The 24,228-nt window shown below is 35.5% G+C and overlaps 1 protein-coding gene across 1 annotated transcript in view; it reads right to left on the reverse strand.

Annotated features, from left to right (window-relative positions):
* The window catches only part of LOC134844962 (uncharacterized), a 161,774-nt gene extending 142,225 nt beyond the window's left edge, over nt 1–19,549 (reverse strand). The window contains exons 1-9 of the mRNA XM_063861788.1: nt 19,093–19,549; nt 8,732–8,840; nt 7,068–7,256; nt 6,595–6,670; nt 2,832–2,968; nt 2,112–2,344; nt 1,944–2,029; nt 1,383–1,617; nt 808–972 (exon numbers count right to left, since the gene is read on the reverse strand). Coding sequence (XP_063717858.1) covers nt 808–972; nt 1,383–1,617; nt 1,944–2,029; nt 2,112–2,344; nt 2,832–2,968; nt 6,595–6,670; nt 7,068–7,256; nt 8,732–8,840; nt 19,093–19,218 — 1,356 coding nt within the window. The 5' untranslated portion in view covers nt 19,219–19,549. The remainder of the gene's footprint in view (nt 1–807; nt 973–1,382; nt 1,618–1,943; nt 2,030–2,111; nt 2,345–2,831; nt 2,969–6,594; nt 6,671–7,067; nt 7,257–8,731; nt 8,841–19,092) is intronic.
* Between the last annotated feature and the right edge of the window lie 4,679 nt (nt 19,550–24,228).

Genomic DNA, 24,228 nt, shown 5'->3' on the forward strand with positions numbered 1-24,228 from the left:
TAAGCATTTTTTTCCATGCAATGGAATTGTATGATAGGCTTTTTTCCTTACTAGGAAATTGTATGACAAGCATTTTCAACTTGTAACTTTTTTGAGCTTCGCTCTATATTTGTGTTTAGCCCTGAACACAGATACCAAAAGTTTTCTCAAATGAGAAAACCAACACGTTGAACGGCATTGAATCACATATATATCTACGTATTGCTAGATGCCAAGTCAGATAAAAATTAAACTCTTTCCAAATTATAATTAGAAAAAGAGGATTATTTTAGGTCGCATGGAAAAAGTTTCACTTTTTATGGTAGTTTTGGCAGCGGAAAATTAAATAATCAGATTTTTCAAAACCGTAAAATTTTAAGCTTTAAAATATCCAAAACATTTCCGGGATAAGTTAAGGGGCATTGAGAACATTCAGGTTTTGTCAATTTTTCGGATCGAGACTTAAATCTATTTAAGATTTCTGACTGCAATTCAGCTCTTGCCATCCGTTCACATTAATTTTTTTCTAAATAGAAATTAGCTTCGACGTGTACCAAACATGAGGGGAGTTTGCACAAATAAAACTTACTTAAGGCTTTTAACAGTGCGCAAGCAACATTGGCGCAATTAGTTCTAATCTTGGGCGGAAAAGGCTCAAAAAATGACCCTGATTGGGTCAAAAAGGCTGCAAAAAGTTTTAGCGAAATCATGTTCGTCCTTGAAATTACTGCAATTTTAAAAATTTCCAGATTTTTGAGATCCAAAAGACAAAATATGTATGGAAATTTTGCCGATCCGAAATATCATAGATTTAAAAATCATTCATACTCCTAGTATGACAGTTGTGGCGAGTCCATTCTGTCTGGAAAAATCCTCCAGTTTCAGGAAGGTCTGAATGGATCGAAGCACTCCCCCAGTGGTGACCTTCTTGTGGGGGAAGAAAACCAGCTGCTGTTTCGGTACGTAGTACAATCCGTTGAAGGTATAGGAATACTGGAAAAAAGAAAGAATTGATCCGTAATTGGTCGTTTTTAAATTAAGTTCGACATAATTTGATGGTGGTCAATATGATCAAAACGCTGAAGGCGTTGCCTATTTCATATCATTTTTGTGCTTCAAAAGTTTCCTGCGCGCAGAAAATTGTCATTTTAAGCGTTTTGTGTTGCTGAATTTATCTCACGTCAGAGCCACTCTAATTGACAATCTAATCAGAAAGGCATTTCAGACGAGGGATCTCTTTGGCTTGCCCCCTTCATATGGTACATAGTAAAGAATTTCCTCCCAACGAACTAGTTCAACAATTAAACATAAACAATTTTGTAAGTTTTCAAATTCCCCCTTTTTGCGATAAGGGTGAATAGTTAACAATATACCAGACTTGCAACATAATTTTCATCACTTACGAAATGTGAGGTGGGCGTGTCGAATGGAACGTGGGCGGGTATGGGGAGGGAGAGGGTGTGTTGGACGGGGTCTTCAATGGGGATGAACTCGTCGGTGGGGGTGTCTCCGAAGTTCACCCGTAGCACCACATCCACGCCTGTCAACACCTCCACTATGCAAGGGTCGCCGTCAGAAGCCAACACTGCATACTCGCCCGATCTATCGAAAAATTGAGTACACCTGGGACACTGTTTACTAAAACCATTTAAAAAACGACGCATCATCGGTTCTCAACAGCTCGTATGTTATGGTCCCATATTGGGTAATTCCTTTCATTTTGTTGAAATGCTTAGATGATCCTGTAATTAAGATCTCACCTGATTTTTTGAAAGTTTTGTCAGTGAAATAGGCTAACTCGGAAATAAGTTAGACTCGATAATAATCACCTCACCTCTATGGATAATTTTACAAAACCGAATTCGAATACTAATTTTTGCTCATATTTGTGAATGAAGTAAAGAGTTTTGCTTAAGTGTTGTGGACTGTTTCTCAAACAGTGATTTCAGCCTTTTTCTCCTCACCGGAATGGGTTAGGGGGGCAGTTAAGGTAAGTTCCTGTGGTGAAGTGTCTCTCTTTCACTGCTATTCCAACACTTGTAGACTTGTGCTAAAAACCAAGAAACAGAAAGATACAAAAAACGTTTTCAACAAATTGTAATAAGATTTCCCGGGTAAATCTACCAGCCTACCTGACCGCCAAGCACTGTCATCTGAATGAGGAAGGATCCAGGCACCGAGAGAGTTATGTCATCGAAGTGACACTTGCGCCGGGTGGAGTAGTTGACACCCTGGATGTACAAGTGGCAGTATTCCTGGCCATGCATGTCACTCACCGACAATCGGGTGACAGCATGGGCGTTGAAGACAGAATCCGAGTAGAGGAAGGAGGATCCGCCGTAGGATTCCAGGTCTGCGATTATGTCTAAAGAGAAATATGATTTTAAGACCCTTTATGACCGAGCGAAAGCACCAACTGTTCGGCTCTTAACAGTGAACCGCGCTGTGATAACCCTGGTTCGAATTAAATACATTGCTTGGTTAATTGCATGCATTGGTTGGACGAATCGCTTTTTGTGAATCGTGAATTGTATGCATTGCTTCCACGATTCACAAAGAGCCGAAGTCAACAAGAATGTTTGAGGATAGATTCAAGATATTCGGAGGTTCTAAAAGTTGAGCTTAGGTCGTTCGAAGTTGAAGCTACAAATTTGTATGAATGTCAATTGAAAGTTCTAAACCTAATTAATTTTCAACCTCAAAATTCCGACAAAGGCGCGCGCTCAACTATTGCCATAAAACTATTTTGAACGTGCGGAAACTCTCCGAATCGTCCGACCTTTCCCTGGAAATCGTCAAAACCTTTGCCGGAGAAAATGTGCGTGAAATTTATAAATAGTTTGGAAGTTCACCTATGGCGAGATATTCGACCCGAGATGTTTGTGCAGAGTAGACTGACATGTACATGATTGAGTGACACACTGTGCAATCTACCATCACATCGTCCCCACCCATCCCTCCACAAATTTCACTGCTGTCCCCTTGGCATCTAAAACCAAATAAGACAAGTAATGATGTTCATAAAGAAAAAAACTATTTAATTATTTAAAAAGGCACTCGGTTGGCTGTGCAGTTGGCACAGAATGTTCCGACCACAGTAACCATGAAATGAAGTTTTGATTGAAATGAAAAAAAAACACAACAGACAGATTTTTCTTTGTCGTATGATTATTTCCGGTAGCCAAGAAAAAAACATATTAAAAAATACATTTTTTTAAACAAAATATGTCTTGAACAAGAGTAAATATCAAAAGCACAATCTGTTCATATTGCTTTGTGCTCCAACCCCATCTAATCTGCTCCATAGTGTAAATTAGTCTGAAAAACAAAAAAAGTGCAGCTTTTCCCGACTCTGAGCATACTTTTTTTGAAAAAATTTGGAATTTGAGCAATGAATGAAAAGAATTTATTATGAAATGTCCCCTGACATTCTAAGACGTGTATTTAAGGTGGCCATTTTGGCCTGACAAAATCACAGTTGTGAAAACGGTCGAAACGAAAACCTGATTGTCAAAAGCTTCGCAGCCTTCTAAAACAATAAAACATTACTCAAGGTGCATTTTGATTTCAAGTTCGGGTGGCTTTCTCATAGAGTAATTTCGGTCGGATAGTTTCGTGCAACTTCTTAGTCTAATACCAATCCTTATCATACTTTTATGGTTCCTAGTGTCAATAGATCTAGTTTATACTGGTAATGTTGCGATGTAAGAATAAAGAAAGAGCAACAGTTTGCTAAATCAAATTTATTCGATCCAGTACAACAGTGCCAAAGTACAACAGTGCGGAAAAAATAGTTGAACAGTGCCAAAACTGAAAAAAAAGTTTTCAACAGTGCCGAGAATTTTTTGTAGTTAAACAGTGCCGAAAAATAAAAAACACTTCGGAAAGCTTGAAAAATCGTTTATAATATTACACAAAGTTTTCCAATGGTTTTCAACGTTTCGAATTCTCAATGCATAAGATCACTTGAATGCCGCTATTTGCTCACTTTTTCTTTTGTCTTTTTTCTTAGCTTTCCATGGATTATCTCCATTGTGAAAAAATTTCGAGGCAAGTTTCGATGCAAGTTTCGACTTTTTTTCTTCTCGCTTCAGTTTTTGGATCAAAACTCAAAAGTTTGGATGGAATTGCCCCAATTTTTTGTTCCAGATATTGTGCCAATTTTCACAACTGTTTGTAGTGACGAGTGAAGCTGGTCTTTCCTACTAATTCCACATTTTTCATGGATATTTTCCATTGAGTAAAGTTTTTTCGAAATACTCAAAATTTTTTGAAATTCCGTCGTAAATTTCGGTCAAATAAGATTTTTCCGATCTTACTTGATTCGCGTGTAGTTTGTTCTGACCAATCCGATAGGCAAAAAATGCAATGTAAGCAACCGTTGATTTATTTCGCGAACTTTTGTTTTGTCGATACTCAGTTGCAAGATGAAATTTTTTGAAAACAGCTTGACAGTAAAGGAATTGACAGCCCAAATGCTGAGCTGCAGGAAAAAAAATCCAGAACTGTTGCGGTAAATCTTTTTTCGTAATCAGTCAAAACAATTGGTGAAAAAAAATTCCCAATTTTCTTGCAGTTCACAGCGGGAAAACTTAATAACATTTTGTAAGATTCGTTAGACTTGTTTGAAAAGAATTCAAGAACCACAAGAATTTTGGCAAATTTCCGCAGAGTTTTATGTAATCGTCGACCGCGCGATAGTTGTGAATAGCTGGACATTTGGTAATTTTGCTCAACTTAGTTATAGTTGTTGGACAAAGATGAGCATGTTCAGCGCGGCAATCAGAAATTAAACAGCAATCAATTACAATCTCAAGTGAAAACAATTTAAAGTTTTGAGCAAGAAAATTTGCCTCAGTTTGTCTGTAATTATTTAGTTTGCAGTTGCAGACATTTTGGCGCGAAATTGGAGTGATTTGCTTTGGGGAGGGTTCTCATGCTAGAAGGACCGAATGCTTGAAAAGTGTCAACCAATCAAAATCGCTAAGCGTTCCTATTGGCTAAATGCCTTTCTCACAATATCGAAGTCAAAATAAACAGAAAATGTAATAAATCAGTGGAAAGTAATCAAAAGTATTAAAAATTGCGGGTTACAACTGCATTACCATTCAGCTCCGAATTCGTTTAAAGAGGAGGATATTAACTTGATTCTGAGTTGGATATTTTTAGCAATCAAAACAGAGCGTTCTACATGCAGAGCTTACATCCAAATTTAATCCAAACAAAACGCTGCGGTGGAGGATGTTCACTTGCTCTATCAGTGGGGGGGGGGGGGGTCTAATATATCTAACAAAAACAGTTAGGTCATCACTTTTTGCACTTCTTGTAACTTCTGTCAGTTCAAGCTGCTGAGAGCTTGGTGGGTCTTTCACTGTTCTTTAGATCCAGAGTTTGTTCTTTGAATCTGTTGACAGTTTCAGCCCGATTTTCACTCGTGCTCAAATCGAGCGCATTGCAGAACCAATTCATTATAAATTTATAATTTTAGTAAAAACAAACTCAAATTTTTTTACTGAAGTTTAAGTTCATATATTGTTTAAATCAGGGTCAATTTTTTCTGAAATATTGTTATTTTACTGAAATTCAAGTTTTTATATTGTTTAAATCAAGGTCAAAAACTTTTTCTGAAACATCACATATAGCTAACTGTTCTCTTGAAAAGATGTAAAAATACACATCTTTCAATCCGTACATTGGGTCTTTTTAAAAAAAACAGTATCCTCATTCATAGTAACCAAAGTTTTTGATGAATCGAAAAATCTGCAGAACCCACTTTCTAGTAAGACCAAAAATTTTCAATTAATTCAAGAACTTCCACAATTGCATCAACTATTAATTGTTTGTTCAAAAAAGTTTCTTTTCATTAGAAAAAGTTTGATTTTTGTTTTAAAAGTTTTAAAAGTCTCTGCTATCAATTTCTCAGTTTTGCATCCAAAAACTTGAAATTGGTCACTTTTTTGTTCGTTTTTGATTGGTAATGTGTTCTTTTCTCTTATCCAAACTTAAGCTCATTTTCATGTACTGGCCATTTAAAATTCAAGTTCAAGTTTTTTCTTTGAATTTCCAAACAGGTGATTTCTTTGACTTATTTGAATTTGGTGGGGATGAGTATTTCAGTTTTTTGGCATTGTATTGCTGCTTTTGGAAACCCATCTCAGTTTAAATTTCAATTAAAAGTTATTATTTTATTAGGCCTATTTCCATGATTTTTGCATAAAATCTATTTCATGAATGTAGCAGCTCTTGACATGTAATTTTCTGTTTCGGAATAGTGTTATATGCTTTTCAATCTCAACTGATGCTCTGATTTGCATCTGTGTAATTTATCTAGGCTGGGGTTTTCCCAAAACACTCCCATCATTAAAGTTAATTTAGACCACCTGCTATTCTTATATTGATTACTTCAAATTTGTTTGAATCGGCGAATATTCAACGTCGCGATTATCACCTAGGGAATCGAATTGTTAGCAAGCCTCAATGATAAAAACCGATTAAGCTTTGAATCACAAACTTTAATTTCGCTTTAACTTCCTGCAACCACCAACCAGTCATTCCTAACAACAATTTGTTCAGTATAAGCTCTTCAAATCGCTTATATACAATAAAGAAACCTACGGTGCATCGCATAAGCTCTCATTCACTCTTGCCATGGAAGTGATCTCGTCCCCATAACCACACAAACATATATGTCCTGGAACAGAAAGAAATATGATTGAAAATGATTCAAAATAATATAATGAGCAAAAAATCAGAATCGAAATCATTGATTTTTGCCTGCTCAATGTGATTGTATTAATGATAATCAATGGTATTCAAAGGACTCCAGCATTTAGATTTGCGCTTCAGACAACTCAATTAAAATTTTGTTGCTTACTTGGGAAGCGAACTTCAATCTACAAAAAAATCAGAAGTATTTCTTTTTTTTTCATGATTCCTCCAGAAAACCGTTTAGTGAAGTTTGTGGCGTGTTAGTTATAAGAACAGATTCAAACCTACTTCGAAGCAGAAGTCTGCAATAAAAAAAGCCCCTAAATGATGCCAGTCAAGTAACTTTGGGACTTTGGTGCTGAAAACTTGTTCAAAATAACCTTCAGTGATGAACATGTAGTTGAAGCCCTGGTCGAGACAAGTGTCTGTGCAGGTTTGGGGAGCCATTCTTTCTTTGATGTAGTCGGCAGCTGATCTTCCTCTGAAGATGGAAACGAGTTTCTCTCTTTCAAGTGAGTAGCAGCCCAAACTACTCCTGTCCGAGCTCATGGGAATCAACGAGGTATCGGCTAAAACGGACTCTCTTGTTAGAGTTTACAAGTCGGTTTACCAACTTAAATTCCCTCTTTTTTCCTACCTATAAACAAAACCCATCTCTCCTCGAATCGGTTCTTGTTGTTATGAAAATTATTTAGTTGGTTAATTTTTTTCTATCCGTGCTGTCATTTGCTGCTAATCTTGTTTCAATTTTAAGCAAGTGTGAGAAGCAGGCGTAAAATTGTATGTTTTGTCTGCAAAAATTGTCACGCGACTGCATGGAAAAACAGTATGCAAAACTGATCCCCGTAGAACCCGCAAATTAATTTCTCTGATTTGAATATTTTTGCTTTTGATATTTTTTGTGAGGAAGGACTTCAACATTTTCGGGATATCTCAAACCGTGATATCTCAAACCTCAAATGATTTTGAAAGATCCGCAAAAGTACATGCTACAACCTCGTTGTGTGTAAGGCTATCACTAACACTTTCTACAGCACCTAATCCATTTAATTTTGCATGTATGGTTGACCTTTTACTTCTCAGCCGAATTGATTCAATGATACTATATTTTTGATATGGTTATTTACGAAAGCAGTTTTCATGTTTTTTGCGAGAGAAAGATCTACAGTCATCAAGTAGTCATTCAACGAATATAGTGTTATTTCAAAATCAGAAAAGCGACTTCATCCGATTAGATTTTTGGCTAGTTGCTAAAAATATTCCAAGGTATTTTTTGACATGGCAATGGGTTTTCACTATCGCCGTAACTTTGTTTAGGTTTTCTACGTACCTTTGTCATGCATCTGTTTTTATTAGCTAGTTACTCTAGCAGAAGAGCCTTTTTTGGTTGCTATAATTTTTTACAGTATTATTCACCCATTCCTAGTTTTGTTTAATTAGCTCTATTTTCCAGTGAAACAATTTTTATCTAGTGTTGCATTTCCAATTTGTTCCGATTATGACCGGTTTTTTTCTATTTTTTTTGGACAGCAAAAAGTTTGTAATTAGTTCAACTCCTTGGTGGTCTGACATTCTTTTTTTTACAAATAAGTTGAGCATTTCAAATTTGTGAAAAAAATATCGATCCAAGTTTTTGACCCAGTTGTTTCTCGCGTTGGTTTCTCTGTTAAGCGAGTTCGAAGTCCTTGCAATAATAAACTAATGCAAAACTTCCATCTGTTAATGTCATTTCATTCAAATCAAAATCTGTGTAGCAAATGAAAAATCTGCTTGGATGCCTTTTGCCGTTTGAAACAAAGCAGGTGTTCCCGAACAACATTTCAAGTCGGTTCAAAGTTAAATTTAAGCGATATGTAGAAAACTGTTACCAGTAACAATTATTCGTCAATTTTTTTTCGTTTTTTAAACTTGTATGTGCGTTTTTGTTGTTTTCTTCATTGTTTCATAGTTCAACTATTTTTTAATGTACAATAGTACGTGTTTTACTTTTAGGTAATTGCTCGAATTATGGCTGAAACTAATGGTATTTTTTTGGGATACGAACTTCGGCTGCAGTGGTCGATTCCATTGCCGAACAGGTGTTCTTCACAGCCACAAAAGAACTCATTGGTCCTCCGCTCATCCGCCTCACACGTGGCCTCCTCGTGGCACAACTGAAATTACAATCATTACATGAATAGATAAATCGACAAAATGTGACCCCGTTCAGGTCTGCTGACTTAGACAACCAAGGTCGACCCAAGCAAGACTAGATATGTCTAGATCGTGCTCGACCAAAAAAAATGAGCTCAACCTTGCTCGACCCAAGCAAAATATGCTTCGACCGAACTCGACCTGAAAAAAAATGAGCTCGACCGTGCTCGACCAAGGCAAGATATACTTCGATTTTTGGCTAACATCTTATGATGCTTTCTTAGCAGATTGAAAGAGTATTTGCTAAATAAATGCTTTGTAGAGTTGAACTTTTTTTCCATCTTCTGCAATACTGGTTTGCAATTTGAGTCAAAAATGTTAAAAAGTGTGTTGATATTTGAAAAAAGTCTGTTTCGACCGTGCTCGGGGTCTGTTCCGACCGTGCTCGACTGTGCTCAAGGTGTGTTTCGAATTTGTGCTTGACCCAAACTTGTCTCGACTATTCTTTTTCGGTCGAACACTGGCATGTGCTCGACTTTGATAGTCGAAACATGAAGCGAGCTAGGAAGACACTCGCAATTCAAGTTGGCGAAAGACAGACCTTAAACTTTCGAGACCAACATTTTCTACAAAGAGCTTTTCCGTCTGAGAAAAAGGATAAGAAAACATGTAAGCTTTACCCCAAGGCTCGATCGTGCCAGTTGTGCAACTGGCCCGACCGAGTTTTTTGGGGAAAATGTGGATGATGTTTCCTTATCCGTAAAGTCCAAAAAGGGGTAAGGGATACCGTCTTTATTTTTGGTTACAATATTGAGTTGATATTTTATTTGGTAAACTCATAGAGTAATTTCAGATAAGGTACACCATCTGCTCGTCACGCTGTCTTATTTTCGGCCGGATAGATTCGTGCAACTTCTTAGTCTAATACCAATCCTAATCTTACTCTTGTATCTCCTAGTCTCAATAGTTCTAGTGTACACCGGTTTATGCGAGTTAGTTTCCAGAATGAGAACAACTGTATTCTAAATTTAATTCAAATAGCTCTGGTGCTGAAACTACAAGTAGTTTCAGCACTTATAAATAAGTGGGTTGTTAGTTTGATGGAGTATGATTGGTTAGTATTCAATATTTTATAGAGATAAAATATCAGAGTAATATCCACTATTAAATTCTAGTTTAGATCTGGTTCTACCCATCCGGGGTTTACAGAGTTTTAGTTCTTCAGTGTTCTACTGCAGTGGAGGATGGATGATGGTGTCTTTCTTTAAAAGTTGCGAGCATATTCTTTTTTCGGATTAGGAAAAAAGATTGTTATCACGATCTTTTCGGGAGATCGTATCATGATTTCTGATCGGTTATGATGAGTGTTGATTTGGTTTATTTGAGAATAGCAATGCTCCAATTTCGTTCGGATGTGGCATGTAGTTTGACTTTGAATGAAGTGCCTGGTAACTTGGATCTGTACGTATACTTGAACACCGAGACGGCCATTCTTCTGTTTAATGGGTTTCCTTTAATGCGATGCCGAGTCGTACTTTAAATCCTTTGACTGTAGTGACTGTAGGCAGCATGTCGGGTGTGTTTTGCCATTCCGTAGTTGGAGTGTGATTGAATTGTCAAGTTCCTTGCTGCTCGTCTTTGGGCTGTATGTAATCTATATACTGCATTGTAGTATTTACATTTAGAAAACTTTGTTAATTTTGTTTTTAGTTATGATCGTGTATTAATTTTTATCACAAAAGCGTTCTTGTTTAGTTCGGTTAGTTTTAAGATCTACTCACCCTTGAGTAACTCTCGTCAAAAATAGAGCGTGGGTCACAAAGTGTGGATAGAGTAAGCTCAGGACGTCCTCTCTGGTGGGTTAGGCCAGGAGTGGAGTATAAGTTCATGCTCTCTTTTTTGGAGAGTCCTTTTTGCGTTCAAGTTTTCGTGCCTTTTTTATTTCTGGTTTTTTTCCTTTTTTGTCTTGGTTGTGTCCTTTTCTTCAAAATCAAATTGTTTGTTTGGAATTATCTCACGACTTTTTTGTGTTTTGTTCTTATGTGTTCAGACTTGAAAGTTGTCTTCAAAAAAACAATTTATCCAGTTTTAAGCTGGTTTTAATCCGGTTTGGGTACTGTGGGTTTTCTTTTCTTAGTCATGTTGTTGAGTTGTGGTTTTTTGGTGTTTAGTAAGCTGTGTTGGTTAGTTTTGATTATTAATTAATTCCTTTCCAATCGGGTTAAAGGAAAGTTATAAATGTGTTAAAACTGGTTAGTTCTTACGATTTTTTTGTGGTTTGCTTAATTTGGGGCGTATTTATTGGGTTGGAGAGAAAAGCATATATCGATTAGTGAGAATGATTTATACTTTCTCGTGAAAAATTCTAAGTTAAGATAGTCTTACCTAATCCTACTTAGGGGTTGTGATTTGTGATCAAGGGTTGGAGAATAGTAAATCGATCCACAAGGTTCAGGTATAATTAGAACGCAAGTAGTTCGTTAGATACTATTTTATGACTTACTAAGTTTAAGTGTTTTAGCCTGGTTCATATGAGAGTAAGGAAATCAAGTGAAGGATGAGTAACCGAAGTTTTTCATTGTTTATCCTAATTAGTATTGTTAGCTATTTGAAAAGTTTCTGTTAATTCTGGGTCTTTAATAAGGGTTGGGTAGTGAATCGACGTTTGAAGTCATTAGACACTAATTAATATGGAGGGGGAGAACACAATTGTTCTATTTGATCCAAGGATAAGCCTTGATGATCAGAAAGTTAGATTTAGTTTAAATTAACTTAAAGATCCAAGGGAAGCCTTGATGATCTGCTATTTTAACTGAAATTAGTTTAAGTGAAAACAAGGATAAGCCGTGATAGTTTTTCGATAGAAGGTTAAGTTAAAAAGCTTAAGTTTTTAGTTTCGATGTTTGTTAATTTTTGAGATTTGCTGTTATAATTTAGGTGATGAAACTGGGATGAAGGAATGATTTATATATACTAACAAATTATGCTTTATTCTAACTAATTTTTGTACTTTTATATTCAAAAAATATTTTTTTTCAAGATGTTTTTAGTTTAAAACCGATTTTTCAAGGAGAACAACTAGTGTTGTTTTTATAGGTTGTTATTGTATGATTATTAGTTTTAGCGACATGAAAGTTTATTGAAGATGTTTCTCCAAAATTTATGTCAGTAAATGAAAATTTAAACTTACTGCTGGAAGTATTCTAAATATAAATTATTGATCTGGTGTTGTCGTACAATCATGAAATCGATTGGTATATTTCTTCCTAGTCGTACGTCGTCTCTGTCTTCTGGGTAACCCTCGTATTGTTCGGAAAATTTGCTCTGATCTATTGAGTCGTAGAGACATTTCTTCTAAATTTTTGTCATATAACATTTTTTTAAATGTTGTTTTTGTATAATATTAATCTAATGTTCTGGTTAATGTTTCTAATCTAAGATAGTTAAGGTCTTATTCGAAACTTTTGGTCGCACCAGATGAGTTTATATTTCATTTGAATGACTCATAGAGTGATTTCAGATAAGGTACACCGTCTGCTCGTCGTGCTATCTTATTTTCGGCCGGATAGATTCGTGCAACTTCTTAGTCTAATACCAATCTTAATCTTACTCTTATATATTTTAGTCTCAATAGATCTAGTTCACACCGGTTTATAGGAGTTAGTTTCCAAAATGAGAGTAACTGTATTCTAAATTTAATTCAAATGGCTCTGGTGCTGAAACTACAACTAGCTTCAGCAATTACAAATAAGTAGGTTGTTAGTTTGATGGAGTACGATTGGTTAGTATTAAATATTTTGTAAAGATAAAACATCAAAACACTATCCAATAATAACTTCTAGTTTGAATCTGGTTTCAATATCTTCTAACTAAATTTTTAAGCCTTTACTTTTTACAAAAGCCTTCGGCGCTAGTATATAGATAATCTGCGCTCTCTAACAAGCGTTCTAAGGAGTTTTTCTGCGGCGCATCAGTTGTAGGCTTGAGAAATTTTTATCATTGAAAACCAACACATCAACCTCCTTTTTGTAGTATGATAATGAAGCCCAATTGTTAGTGATTAGAATTCTTAAAAAAATTGTTCTATCGCAGAGAAAAAGCGTTTTAATAGCTCCTGTGATTTTTTTCTATCACGCATATGCTATTGATTTTTAGTAGATGATTTTTAGCATACAATTTTGCACACTTTTATTTCTTACTGAAATATCTTTTTTTGGAAAGACGTACAGTATTCAATATTTGTTGGTTCCTCTTTCGAAGAAAAAGACCAAACTTTTCGCCGCAAGTTTTTTTTTTGTTCCGACTCTTTCATTCCAATTTTCCAATTAATTGTACTGTATAAGAATTACATCAATCTGATTCGGCCATTGAACGGGGAAGAAGAACAGCAGAAATATAAAACTTGAAGTTTTCTTAGTTTTTTTTGGATTTTTTCTTCATTTTTAAAGTTTTTCTAAAATTTTCTGAGCAGTCGGAACATACCAGTCTTTGCTATGATATGAACAGCCTTGTTAACCCGTTTGTTTGAACAATTTACAAACCAGAAGGCCTTGCTAAAAGCCCAATCTTTTTCTTAAATTGGGTTAATAATAGACAAAATAAAAACAAAAAAACGGCTTATATTTTTATCAAATTTACGTGCACTTTTTACCGAAAATTTTAACCAAAAATTAACCCCAAAAATGGCTAGTTTTATTTTTTTATTAATTAACTAAAAACTACGCTGAAACAATCCAGTTAATTGATGTAAAAATCATATCAAAAGAACTCTCCTACACATCCCAACAAAATTATACAAGATAAACATTCCAATTATTTGTGTACAACGTTTGAAGTTTACACAAATTTTTGATTTTTATATGGTGAAAAAAGATTTTTTTTGTGGCTATCAATCAAGAAAAAACTGTCATATACAGATTTTTAGAATTTATGACTCTCTAAATTTTGTTGGGCTGTGTAATAAATATCTAATCAATTAACTGGCCAGTTTCAGCGTAAAGCTTGACTAATTTTTTTTAAATCACCCATTTTGGGGTTACATTTTGTTCAAGAATTTGGGGGGAAAATTCCACCATAATACTTCTTATAAAAGATTAAGAAACTTTTATTCACTTTTCTTTATGTCTAACCTTAGCCCAATTTGAAAAAAAAACTGATTAGCTCAATTTCAAATGTTTGTTTTGTCCGATTATTTTAAATGAAAAGACTTAAGCGGTGCGACTTAAGAAAAAACTTGAGCGGCGCGACTTAAGAAAAAACATAAGCGGTGCGACTGAAGAAAAGACTTAAGCGGCGCAATCTAAGAAAAGACTTACGCGGCGCGACTTAAGAAAATTCTTAAGCGGCCCGACTTCAGACAAGACTGGCGGCTCGACTTAAGAAAAGACTTAAGTGGTGCGATTTAAGATAAGACCGACGGCGCGACTCAAGAAAAGACTTAAGCGGCGCGACTTGAGAAAAGACTTAAGTGACGCGACTTAAGAAGAGACTGAAGCGGCGCGACTTTAGAAAAGACCGACGCCGCGACTTAAGAAAAAACTTAAGCGGCGCGACTTAAGATGAGACCGACGGCGCGACTTAAGAAAATACGTTTGGTATTGCGCTCTGTCGCCCATGTCGCGGCGGTTTATTCTCAGTCGCGCCGGTCTGAAATTTAAAATTATCAGTCGCGCCGGTCGCGCCATTACCTTAGGTCGAGCCGGTTCCGACGGTGTTTTGAGTCGCGCCGGTCGCGGTGGTTTTTGAATCGCGTCGGTCTTCAATTGCCAAGTTTAGCTTAAATAAAATGGTTAGTTTTTTTGAAAAATTTCTGTTAATTCTGGGTCTTCAATAAGGGTTGGGTAGTGAATCGACGTTTGAGGTCATTAGACACTGAATAATATGGGAGGGGGAGAACAAATTATTATATTTGATCCAAGGATAAGCCTTGATGATCAGAAATTTAGATTTAGTTTAATTTAATTTAAAGATCCAAGGGAAGCTTTGATAATCTGCTATTTTAAATGAAATTAATTTAGGTGAAAACAAGGATAAGCCTTGATAGTTTTTCGATAAACGGTTAAGATAAAAAGGTTAAGTTTTTAATTTTGATGTTTGTTATTTTTTTAGATTTGCTGTTATAATTTAGGTGATGAAGCTGGGATGAAGGAATGATTTATATATACTAACAAATTATGCTTTATACTAACTAATTTTTGTACTTTTATTTTCATTAAATTTTTTTTTCAAGATGTTTTTAATTTTTTGCACATTTTTCAAAGAGAACAACTAGTGTTGTTTTTATAGGTCGTTATTGTATAGTTATTAGGTTTAGTGCCATGAAAGGTTATTGAAGATGTTTCTTCAAAATTTTATGTCAGTAAATGAAAATTTAAATTTACTGCTCTGGTGCTGAAACTACAAGTAGTTTCAGCACTTACAAAAAAATAGGTTGTTAATTTGATGGAGTATGATTGGTTAGTATTCAATATTTTATAGAGATAAAGTATCAGAATAATACCCAATAAGAAATTCTAGTTTAGATCTGGTTCCAATATCTTCTAACTAAACTTTTAAGCCTTAACTTTTATACAATAGCCTTCGGCGCTAGTGTATAGATAATCTGCGCTCTCTAACGAGCGTTCTCAGAAATTTTTCTGCGGCGCATCAGTTTTAGGCTCGAGAAAATTTTATCATTGAAAACCAACACATCCCCCTCTTTTTTGTAGTATGATAATGAAGCCCAATTGTTAGTGATTTGAATGCTTAAAAAAATTGTCCTATCGCAGAGAAAAAGCGTTTTAATAGCTCCTGCGTTTCATTTCTATCACGCATAGTCTTTTGACTTTTAGTAGATGATTTTTAGCATACGATTTTGCACACGTTTGGTTCTTACTGGTATATCGTTTTTTTTGGAAAGACGTACAGTATTCAATATTTGTTGGTTCCACTTTCGAAGAGAAAGACCAAACTTTTCGCCGCAAGTTTTTTTTGTTCCGACTCTTTCATTCCAATTTTCCAATTAATTGTACTGTATAAGAATTACATCAATCTGATTCGACCATTGAACGGGGAAAAAGAACAGCAGAAATATAAAACTTGAAGTTTTCTTAGTGTTTTTTGAATTTTTTCTTCAATTTTTATAGTTTTATAAATTTTTCTGAGCAGTCTGAACATACCAGTCTTTGCTATGATATGAACAGCCTTGTTAGCCCTTTTGTTTGAACAATTTACAAATCAGAAGGCCTTGCTAAAAACCCAATACTGAACAAGTGAAGGCTTTGCATTTACATGTGGAAGTTATGCAGTGCTGATTTAATTTATCCCGACAAAACAAACAAAATTTGAAATTTCAAACAGATTTTATTTAAATTGGGTTATTAATAGACAAAAGTAAACAAAAACTACTGCTTAAAATTTTATCAAAATTATGTGCACTTTTTTCCCGAAAATTAAAATAACCCCAAAAATGGGTAGTTTATCTTCTTATTAACTAATCAAAAGCTACGCTGAAACAATCCAGTTAATTGATGAGAAAATTATATCAAAAGAACTCTCCTACACATCCCAATAAAATTATACAAGATAAAAATTCCAAATATTTGTGTAAAACGTTTGAAGCTGACACAAGATTTTGATTTTTATATAGTAAAAAAAAAGTTTTTTTGTGTGGCTATCAATCAAGAACAAATTCTCATACACAGATTTTATGACTCTCTAAATTTTGTTGGGCTGTGTAAGATGCTTCTTTTGACATAAATTTGTAAGCAATTAACTGGCCAGTTTCAGCGTAAATCTTGACTATTTTTTTTAAAAATCACCCATTTTGGGGTTAGATTTTGTTTAAGAATTTAGCGAAAAAAATCCACCAAAATATTTCTAATAAAAGTTTAAGATACTTTTATTCGCTTTACTTTATGTCTAATCTTAGCCCAATTTGAAAAAAAAACGGATTAGCCCAATTTCAAATCTTTGTTGTATCCGATTATTTTAAATGAAAAGACTTAAGCGGTGCGATTTAAGAAAAAACTTGAGCGGCGCGACTTAAGAAAAAACATAAGCGGTGCGACTTAAGAAAAGACTTAAGCGGCGCAATCTAAGAAAAGACTTACGCGGCGCGACTTAAGAAAATTCTTAAGCGGCCCGACTTCAGACAAGACTGGCGGCTCGACTTAAGAAAAGACTTAAGTGGTGCGATTTAAGATAAGACCGACGGCGCGACTCAAGAAAAGACTTAAGCGGCGCGACTTGAGAAAAGACTTAAGTGACGCGACTTAAGAAGAGACTGAAGCGGCGCGACTTTAGAAAAGACCGACGCCGCGACTTAAGAAAAAACTTAAGCGGCGCGACTTAAGATGAGACCGACGGCGCGACTTAAGAAAATACGTTTGGTATTGCGCTCTGTCGCCCATGTCGCGGCAGTTTATTCTCAGTCGCGCCGGTCGCGCCATTACCTTAGGTCGCGCCGGTTCCGACGGTGTTTTGAGTCGCGCCGGTCGCGGTGGTTTTTTGAATCGCGCCGGTCTTCAATTGCCAAGTTTCGGTCGCGCCGGTCTGGAATTGTCAAATTTGAGTCGCACCGGTTTTTTCTTCAGTCGCGGACCTCGACCCGGGAAATCATCACTGTAGATACGTAAAACAAGATATAAACTACCACCCTCACGCAATATCAGCTGCAACGTGATATGCTTAGGAAATCTACAACACTCACGCAATATCAGCTTAATCAGCTACAACGTGATATGCTTTGCTTCTTCTAACGCTATATTTGAATCATTTAGCAAGCCAAAACTCAATTTGGGATTAATTTGCAGCAAACTTCTTTATTCGCCGCTGACACAGCCTTAACAGTAATGTTGAAATTTTGCGTAAATCGATTGTCCTAATTTAGCATTTCGCCAAACAATATTGCAGATTAATAGTATAATATGTACATAACGTTGAGCTCAGAACAACATTAAACTGTACAAAAAAGATCCACAAAAATTTAATATTTCAAACGTCGAAATTTATCTGGATAAAAAAAACTGCAAAAAACCTAGCAAAACTTCTTAGAAAAAATCACTATCGCTCTAAGTTGCCCAGTTCGCATAAAATGTTTACAGCAAAAACGCAAGTTTTACCTCTCAAAAAGATGGATCGAGAAACAAGGGCGAACGCCCCCCCACCCTCAGAGATTCAGCCCCCTCACAACCAAAGGGTTCTCACTTTGGTATTTTAATGAGATCCATTTTTGGCCGACCAACCCTAAAGTTTTCTAAATAGCCAATATATATACTAATTTTGAAGGGGAGCGCGCGCCGAAGAAACGCAATTTTTAGACAACACGTTTTCCAAAAATTTACCAAAAACGACTCGTTTGACCTGTTGTTTCAAAATATTGCCTGCAAGGCGAAACCTGTTGTCAAAATAGGGCTATTTTTTTAAATTTTTTTTGGGGTTTGGTCGTGCTAAACAAAGTCCAAAAAAATTAGAAAATTTTTTGAAAATCCGCCCCCCTCGAAAAAAATCTTAGATCCGCTCCTGGTCTGAGTATTCAGACATTTTACATAGATTTGAGTCTCTGAAAAGCAAAAGTTTTTTCCAGCTTCAGAAATGTGTTACTAAAGTTACAACGGTGTAAAATTGTTGAGGCTGGAAAAGATTATTCTAACTTAGAAACCAGTTAACGTCCTCACCTGTGGGGGATGTTGTTAACTAACTTCTAACCCGAACAGGACTGCTCGTATCAGGGCGAAGCCCTGAATGTTCCGACTGCCTTTTATGTTTATGGAGCAGTAATAACATAAACATCATTAACATATTAAATGTAATAAAATAAAATGAAAATTTTTTTCTTCTAAAACTTGAAATTTTTTCCACGAAAATCATCCACCCACAAATATTTAAAGTACAAAAAAATAGATTTCGCTCCTTGTAACAAATCAATTATGACACATAAGCTTCTTTCAACCAATTTGGAACGATTTCTAAGACCAATTATATCTACGCTTACGCGTTAATAACGCGAAATATATCGCGCTTTAGTTGTCCCAAATTGCCAAAATGGCAATCTTTAAACCCTCATAACTTTACGAAAAATGATCACAGGTGAATTATCTTTTCAAATTTAAGCTCAGGACAATATTTTTGAATGATATAAAAAAGTTCCTTCAAAAATGGTTAGATAAAAAGTCGAAATTTGTCTGAAGAAAAAAACCCACTCCGAGCACAAATGTTCCGTTACTTTCGTATCGAAAGTAACGGAACAACAATAAGTTAAGGGATAAACTGAAACACTGTGAAAGTTATAACCTGTACGTGGTCATTGCTTGTGAAACACAATAGTCCAGAGGAGTCGACGGAGGATATAACAATCAACAAAATTAGAAGAAGGGAAACAAAATTAAACAAAAACGGCGTAAGTTTGAAAATCATCATGCCGAACTATCTCATTATTCAAGCTCTAACATATTTATTGCACCTATTACTTCAGTATCCGTATCACATCTACTAAGTTCATTTCATGTGGATTTTCAGCAAGAACTTTTATTGCTCCAAGTTCATCGCTCTAAGTCAAAAAGGGTTGAAATGAATGGTTTGTAGGTTGTAGATTTGTTGGTTGGATAAAATCGGTTTATTTCCAAAACAACTTTTTATATACAAAAAGTTTTTTTGGCGAGGAATTTAAATAAATTTTATTACAGATAAGTATTAAGTCGGCGTTTTTTACATTGTCAAAACTGCGACATTGATTGTCAGTTCTGGTTTAGAAAAGTGGGAGATTTTATTGCCTGATTTAAACAAAACTCATCTGCTTTGATTGAAGTAGGAAGAACACCCAGGTGTTTTAGTTGGGTTATGCATCTATTCGTTTTTGATGTCATGAAATATGAATATGAGAGGACACTTCCGTTCAATTTTCAAAGGTTGCCTCAATTCGACGTTGCACTGGTAGTCCATACCACGTATTCCTAAGAAGCGCTGCAAGAAAATATCTTTAAAAAGTAATGAACTTTGAAAAAGCAAAAAAAAGCCGGATGTAGAACATTTGCGAGGAGAGACAGTAGACAGCCGGCTTGCCGCCACAGTAACTCAGATGTCCGTCTAAATTCATTAAGGCAGGGAATAACCATTTGGTTTTTTTGAATTTTGCCAAATATTATCAAAACTTTTTTCTGCTAATTTTTTTGACGCCGGAAGAGTATTTAAAGAAAAAATTAGGCAAGCAAAAGTGCTGTCTTCGGGCAATTTTTGTAAAGTTTTGACAAAACATGGCGACTTCTGGGCGCCCTTATCAAATAAAATCAGAATATATTGGTGCCAAAAGGCTCCTTAGAGTCGGTTAGCCAAAAATGAATGCGAGCAAATGAATTTGGATGGTCGAAACCCTGAAGGGAAGGGGGTGTCCGCCCCTGCCCCTCAAAACAAATTGCAATAGAACTAAATAGTGACATCGGTCTCTCTTGTAAAATCATGTGTCATCAATTTTAGTCTAGTCTCAAAAATGGAAAACTTCAGACAGATCTATTGGGTTGTTTTTGATATATTCGAATCCGAACCATGAACGAAAGGGTGTGAACTTGATATCAATTTTGACAGGGGCAGATCCAGAATTTTTTCGAGGGTGAGTGAGTTTTCGAGAAAAAAAAATCTAAACCTTTTTAAGGCAATTTTTCGAGCAATCCCAGAACACTATCAGGGCCCTTTTTTAGAAATAAATTCTGTGCCTTGTTTTTTTTTGGCGCGCGCTCCCCTCTATAATTAGCATATATTGGCGCCAAAATCGCCTTTAGAAAACTCTTAGGGTTGTTCGACCGAAAACGGATATTTCCAAAGGGTGTTAGTACCATTTTTGGTTGATGAGGTGGCCAAATCCCTGCCAATCGGTGACCGCCTCATTGCCCCACTCTTAAATCCGCCCCTGAACCCCAAAATTTCTTTGAGTTAGTCAAAATAGACTAGAAAACCCACTATTTGTCATAGATCTGCCCCACAGATTCAGAGAAGCAGTTTGAAAGAGTTTCCAAAAAACTTTAAAAGAAAAAGATTAAACAAAATCCAGTTTTTGCCAGTAAAATTGACCAAATTTAAGCTAAAACTGATAAATGTTCTATCAGATCAATCATAAATTTTTAAAAGGCGAAATCGTTAGAAACTTGATATAAGTAAGCAAAATAAGAATATAAAAATTTTCTCAATAATAAACGCTTAGGGTGTGCAACTTTTTCTCACAATCTAAATCCTTAATAATAAGATTACAGTTATCTCCATCCTAACCAATCATGATCCATAACTAATCTGTAAATGCATGTTATAAGTTCTACATGTTGTAAAAATCAGGCTAGTTGTTTTATAAAATCAGCACAAAACTTGCTTGTATTAAAGCGAAGCCGACTGCAATTTCAGGTCCTTGGAGCAGTAATAACAAAAAAAATTAAATATATTAGAAAAAAATGAACTTGTAGTATTCAACTACACTTAAAATATCGCTATTGTTCTAATTGTTTACAAAACAAGAGCCTACTTTATGATGCACATTAACAAAAGATTGAATGTTTTAATGCCTAGTTTTATTTGCCCTGAAAAGTAGACAATACGGCGATATCTCCATCCTATTTTTATCAGTTCTCAAAGAACTTTTGATTTATAATTTTAAAACTGCAGTTGGAAAATGTATGAGTCCCCGAGATGAAAAAATGATTGATTGCTGCTTGCAAAAATCAACTTGGGAGACTGATGAAGAAGCCCTTGATAAGAACGGAAAAATCCTGTGTGAAGAGTTAAGGATAAAAAAGCCGGAATATAGCAAGGTCTGAGTCATGAGAAATTTTTATCAGCAGACCGGTCAAATTAATTTTGTTTGCCTCAGGGTAACCTTAGAGACAAATTGAGCTCTCAGTTTTTTCCTAATAAAGTCTTTCCTTTATAACAATTTTTCTTTCAAATATTTTCTTTAAAAAAATTATCTCTGAGACTTTCACTGAAAAATCGAATATATGTTCGAGACCTTTATCGATTAAGTTATAAAGTTTAAGCAAAACAGTTACAAGTATATCCGGCAACCGGCAAGCAGAACCAGACGCGTCCAGAGGACATTTATTCTCAAAGAAATTTTTTAAATCTAGGATCTTTTATCTGAAAAATTATCTCAAAGAAAAAATGAGTTAGGAACGGTTATTTTGAATTGAAGTAAGGATTTTTAACATTTTGATTCAAACGAAAGACAGCGACATCTCTGAAATTCCACAAAACCTCAAAACCGCAAAATTGAGAGAACAGTTTTTGCTGTTGAAAAAAAACGGCATTTATAGAAAAGGTCAATAAGGAACGAAAACACTGAACAATCGATGTTTGAAGAAAAGAAACCTGCCGAATTGCAACGATTGGACGGTTACAATTGTTACTGAACGTATCCAACGAATCATAAAATTGACGGGAGGATTAACGACCCTACCTGGTAGTGAAGAAGGAGCTTCTTCGGCAAATTGGAAGAAGACGGAAGGGTCTCTTGTTGAACTGGAGAAGTTAGATTTTAACAATTTTTAGCTTACTGGAATGTTCTGAATTGAAATTAATAACATCTAAAACCGTTTTCAGATAATGAGAAGCTAGGAGTTGGCGGAGGGATCAATCCCTCTCCGATGGCGGGGTGATTTTTTCTACGGTACAAAATCAAGTGTGATGGTAAGAGAATGGTAAGAAAAACGGTATTTTTTTGGATTATAGTAATATAGTAACTTAATAGTATCAATGTATCCTATCTAGGAGTGACCTCCATATATGATGAAACTGAGACCCAGCCATGAGCTCACTCTTTTCACATTCATTTAAGTTAATTTGCGCGGCTCGGCTGATAGCCTTTAGCGGTAATGATTTTGTCAACCCGACATTTCGAGACTCACATTGAATTGGCTTTGGTGGAGACGGTTTAAAGCAAGTTAAGTTCTAGTGGAACGTTAGCGGATCATTTTAAGATTTAGCTTTACTTTTCGTCGGTATGTACTTCCGAGCGAAGTTTACGACAGAAACGATTTTTGATCATAACAGATAAAATCATGTCGAATCTTTAAATAACCTTGATGAGAACGCATTTGAAATAAATGAATCAACCGTTGACCCTTCTCCTGAAAAAGACAACATAGCGGTTGAAAATGTTCAGCGAAGGGCAATCAGATTAATCCCAAGTTTAAGCAAATTAACTTACTGGGAAAAATTGAAAAAAAATTGAAGCTTCCTACTCTAGTGTACAGAAGAGTACATGGGCGCATGATAGAAAAGTACAAAATTTGGGACTGTGTTTACGATTTAACAGCAACTAAAGGAATGTTTAAAATAGATGTAAGAAGTTCTCGTGGCAACCGGTGCAAATTTATAACCACAAATTTCTATACGATGTAACTTCTTCACTATAGCAGCCATAAACGACTGGAACTTTTTACCAGATCGGCGATTTCCAGCGTTCAAATCAATTTGTTGGAATCGAGGCTGGATAAACCTTGGGAAAACGATTTGTATGGTAGATCCTTTCTGAAATGACAAATTGAACGACGTCAGAAAGAGCTTATCAAAAAAGATTGAGAAGCCTATAGATCAAAAGATAGCTGTATAAAAAGGTGGTGTTGTTTTTTAACCAATCGAGGCTTTTTGAGTGGGTTTTGTTAATAGAAGACTTCTTGAAGATGTTGGAACTAATGGAACCATAATTTCATGATTGTATTCATATTAGTCTAACTGAAGTATTGTAGTGTAGCTGGCTATAAAATAGAAGACTCCTGTGTTATTGGAACCAATTTACCTGTGTCATAAAAAATTATTAGAAGATGGTCAACGGAGAGCAACTCGAATGGTTTGAGGGAACTAAAGTATACAGAAAGACGGCAGACGTTAGACCTAATCTACCTTATACCCTAGAAGAAGAGGCACAAGGATTGAAATGTTCATAATTGGTTATAACCAATATGATTCAAAACCGACAAAAGGTTTATAAACAACAGAGACAAGGATAATTCACAAGAAAGTTGTGTTAAAAAAAACAGATTTCGAAATAAGAAAACATTTTTTCACAATAAGAGCTGCAACAGACTGGAATAGCCTGCCAAGAGAAGTAGTGACTTCAAAAACGACCAGCGAAATAAAAAAAAAACCTGAAGGAAAATGGATTTATTATATATGAGACGAATTTAGTGAAAAAAAAATACACAATGAGCTGATCAAGTGAGGCGGCAGCATCGCATAACAATAAGAATCAAACTAAAACAAGCTGTGTAATATGGTATGGATAATTTTCAACCAATCAGGCTTTTCAAGGGGATTTTGTTGAAAGAAGACTTGTTAAAGGATCTTTAACAAAAAGAGCCCTAACGTCATGATAGTGTTTCTTGACAAATAGGAACCTCATTTCATGATAGTGTTTCTTGAGATGAAAAAGAATAGGGTTAAAGTATCACA

This window comes from Symsagittifera roscoffensis, chromosome 4 (genome assembly GCF_963678635.1).
Source record: "Symsagittifera roscoffensis chromosome 4, txSymRosc1.1, whole genome shotgun sequence".
In the NCBI taxonomy this organism is placed as follows: Eukaryota; Metazoa; Xenacoelomorpha; order Acoela; family Convolutidae; genus Symsagittifera; species Symsagittifera roscoffensis.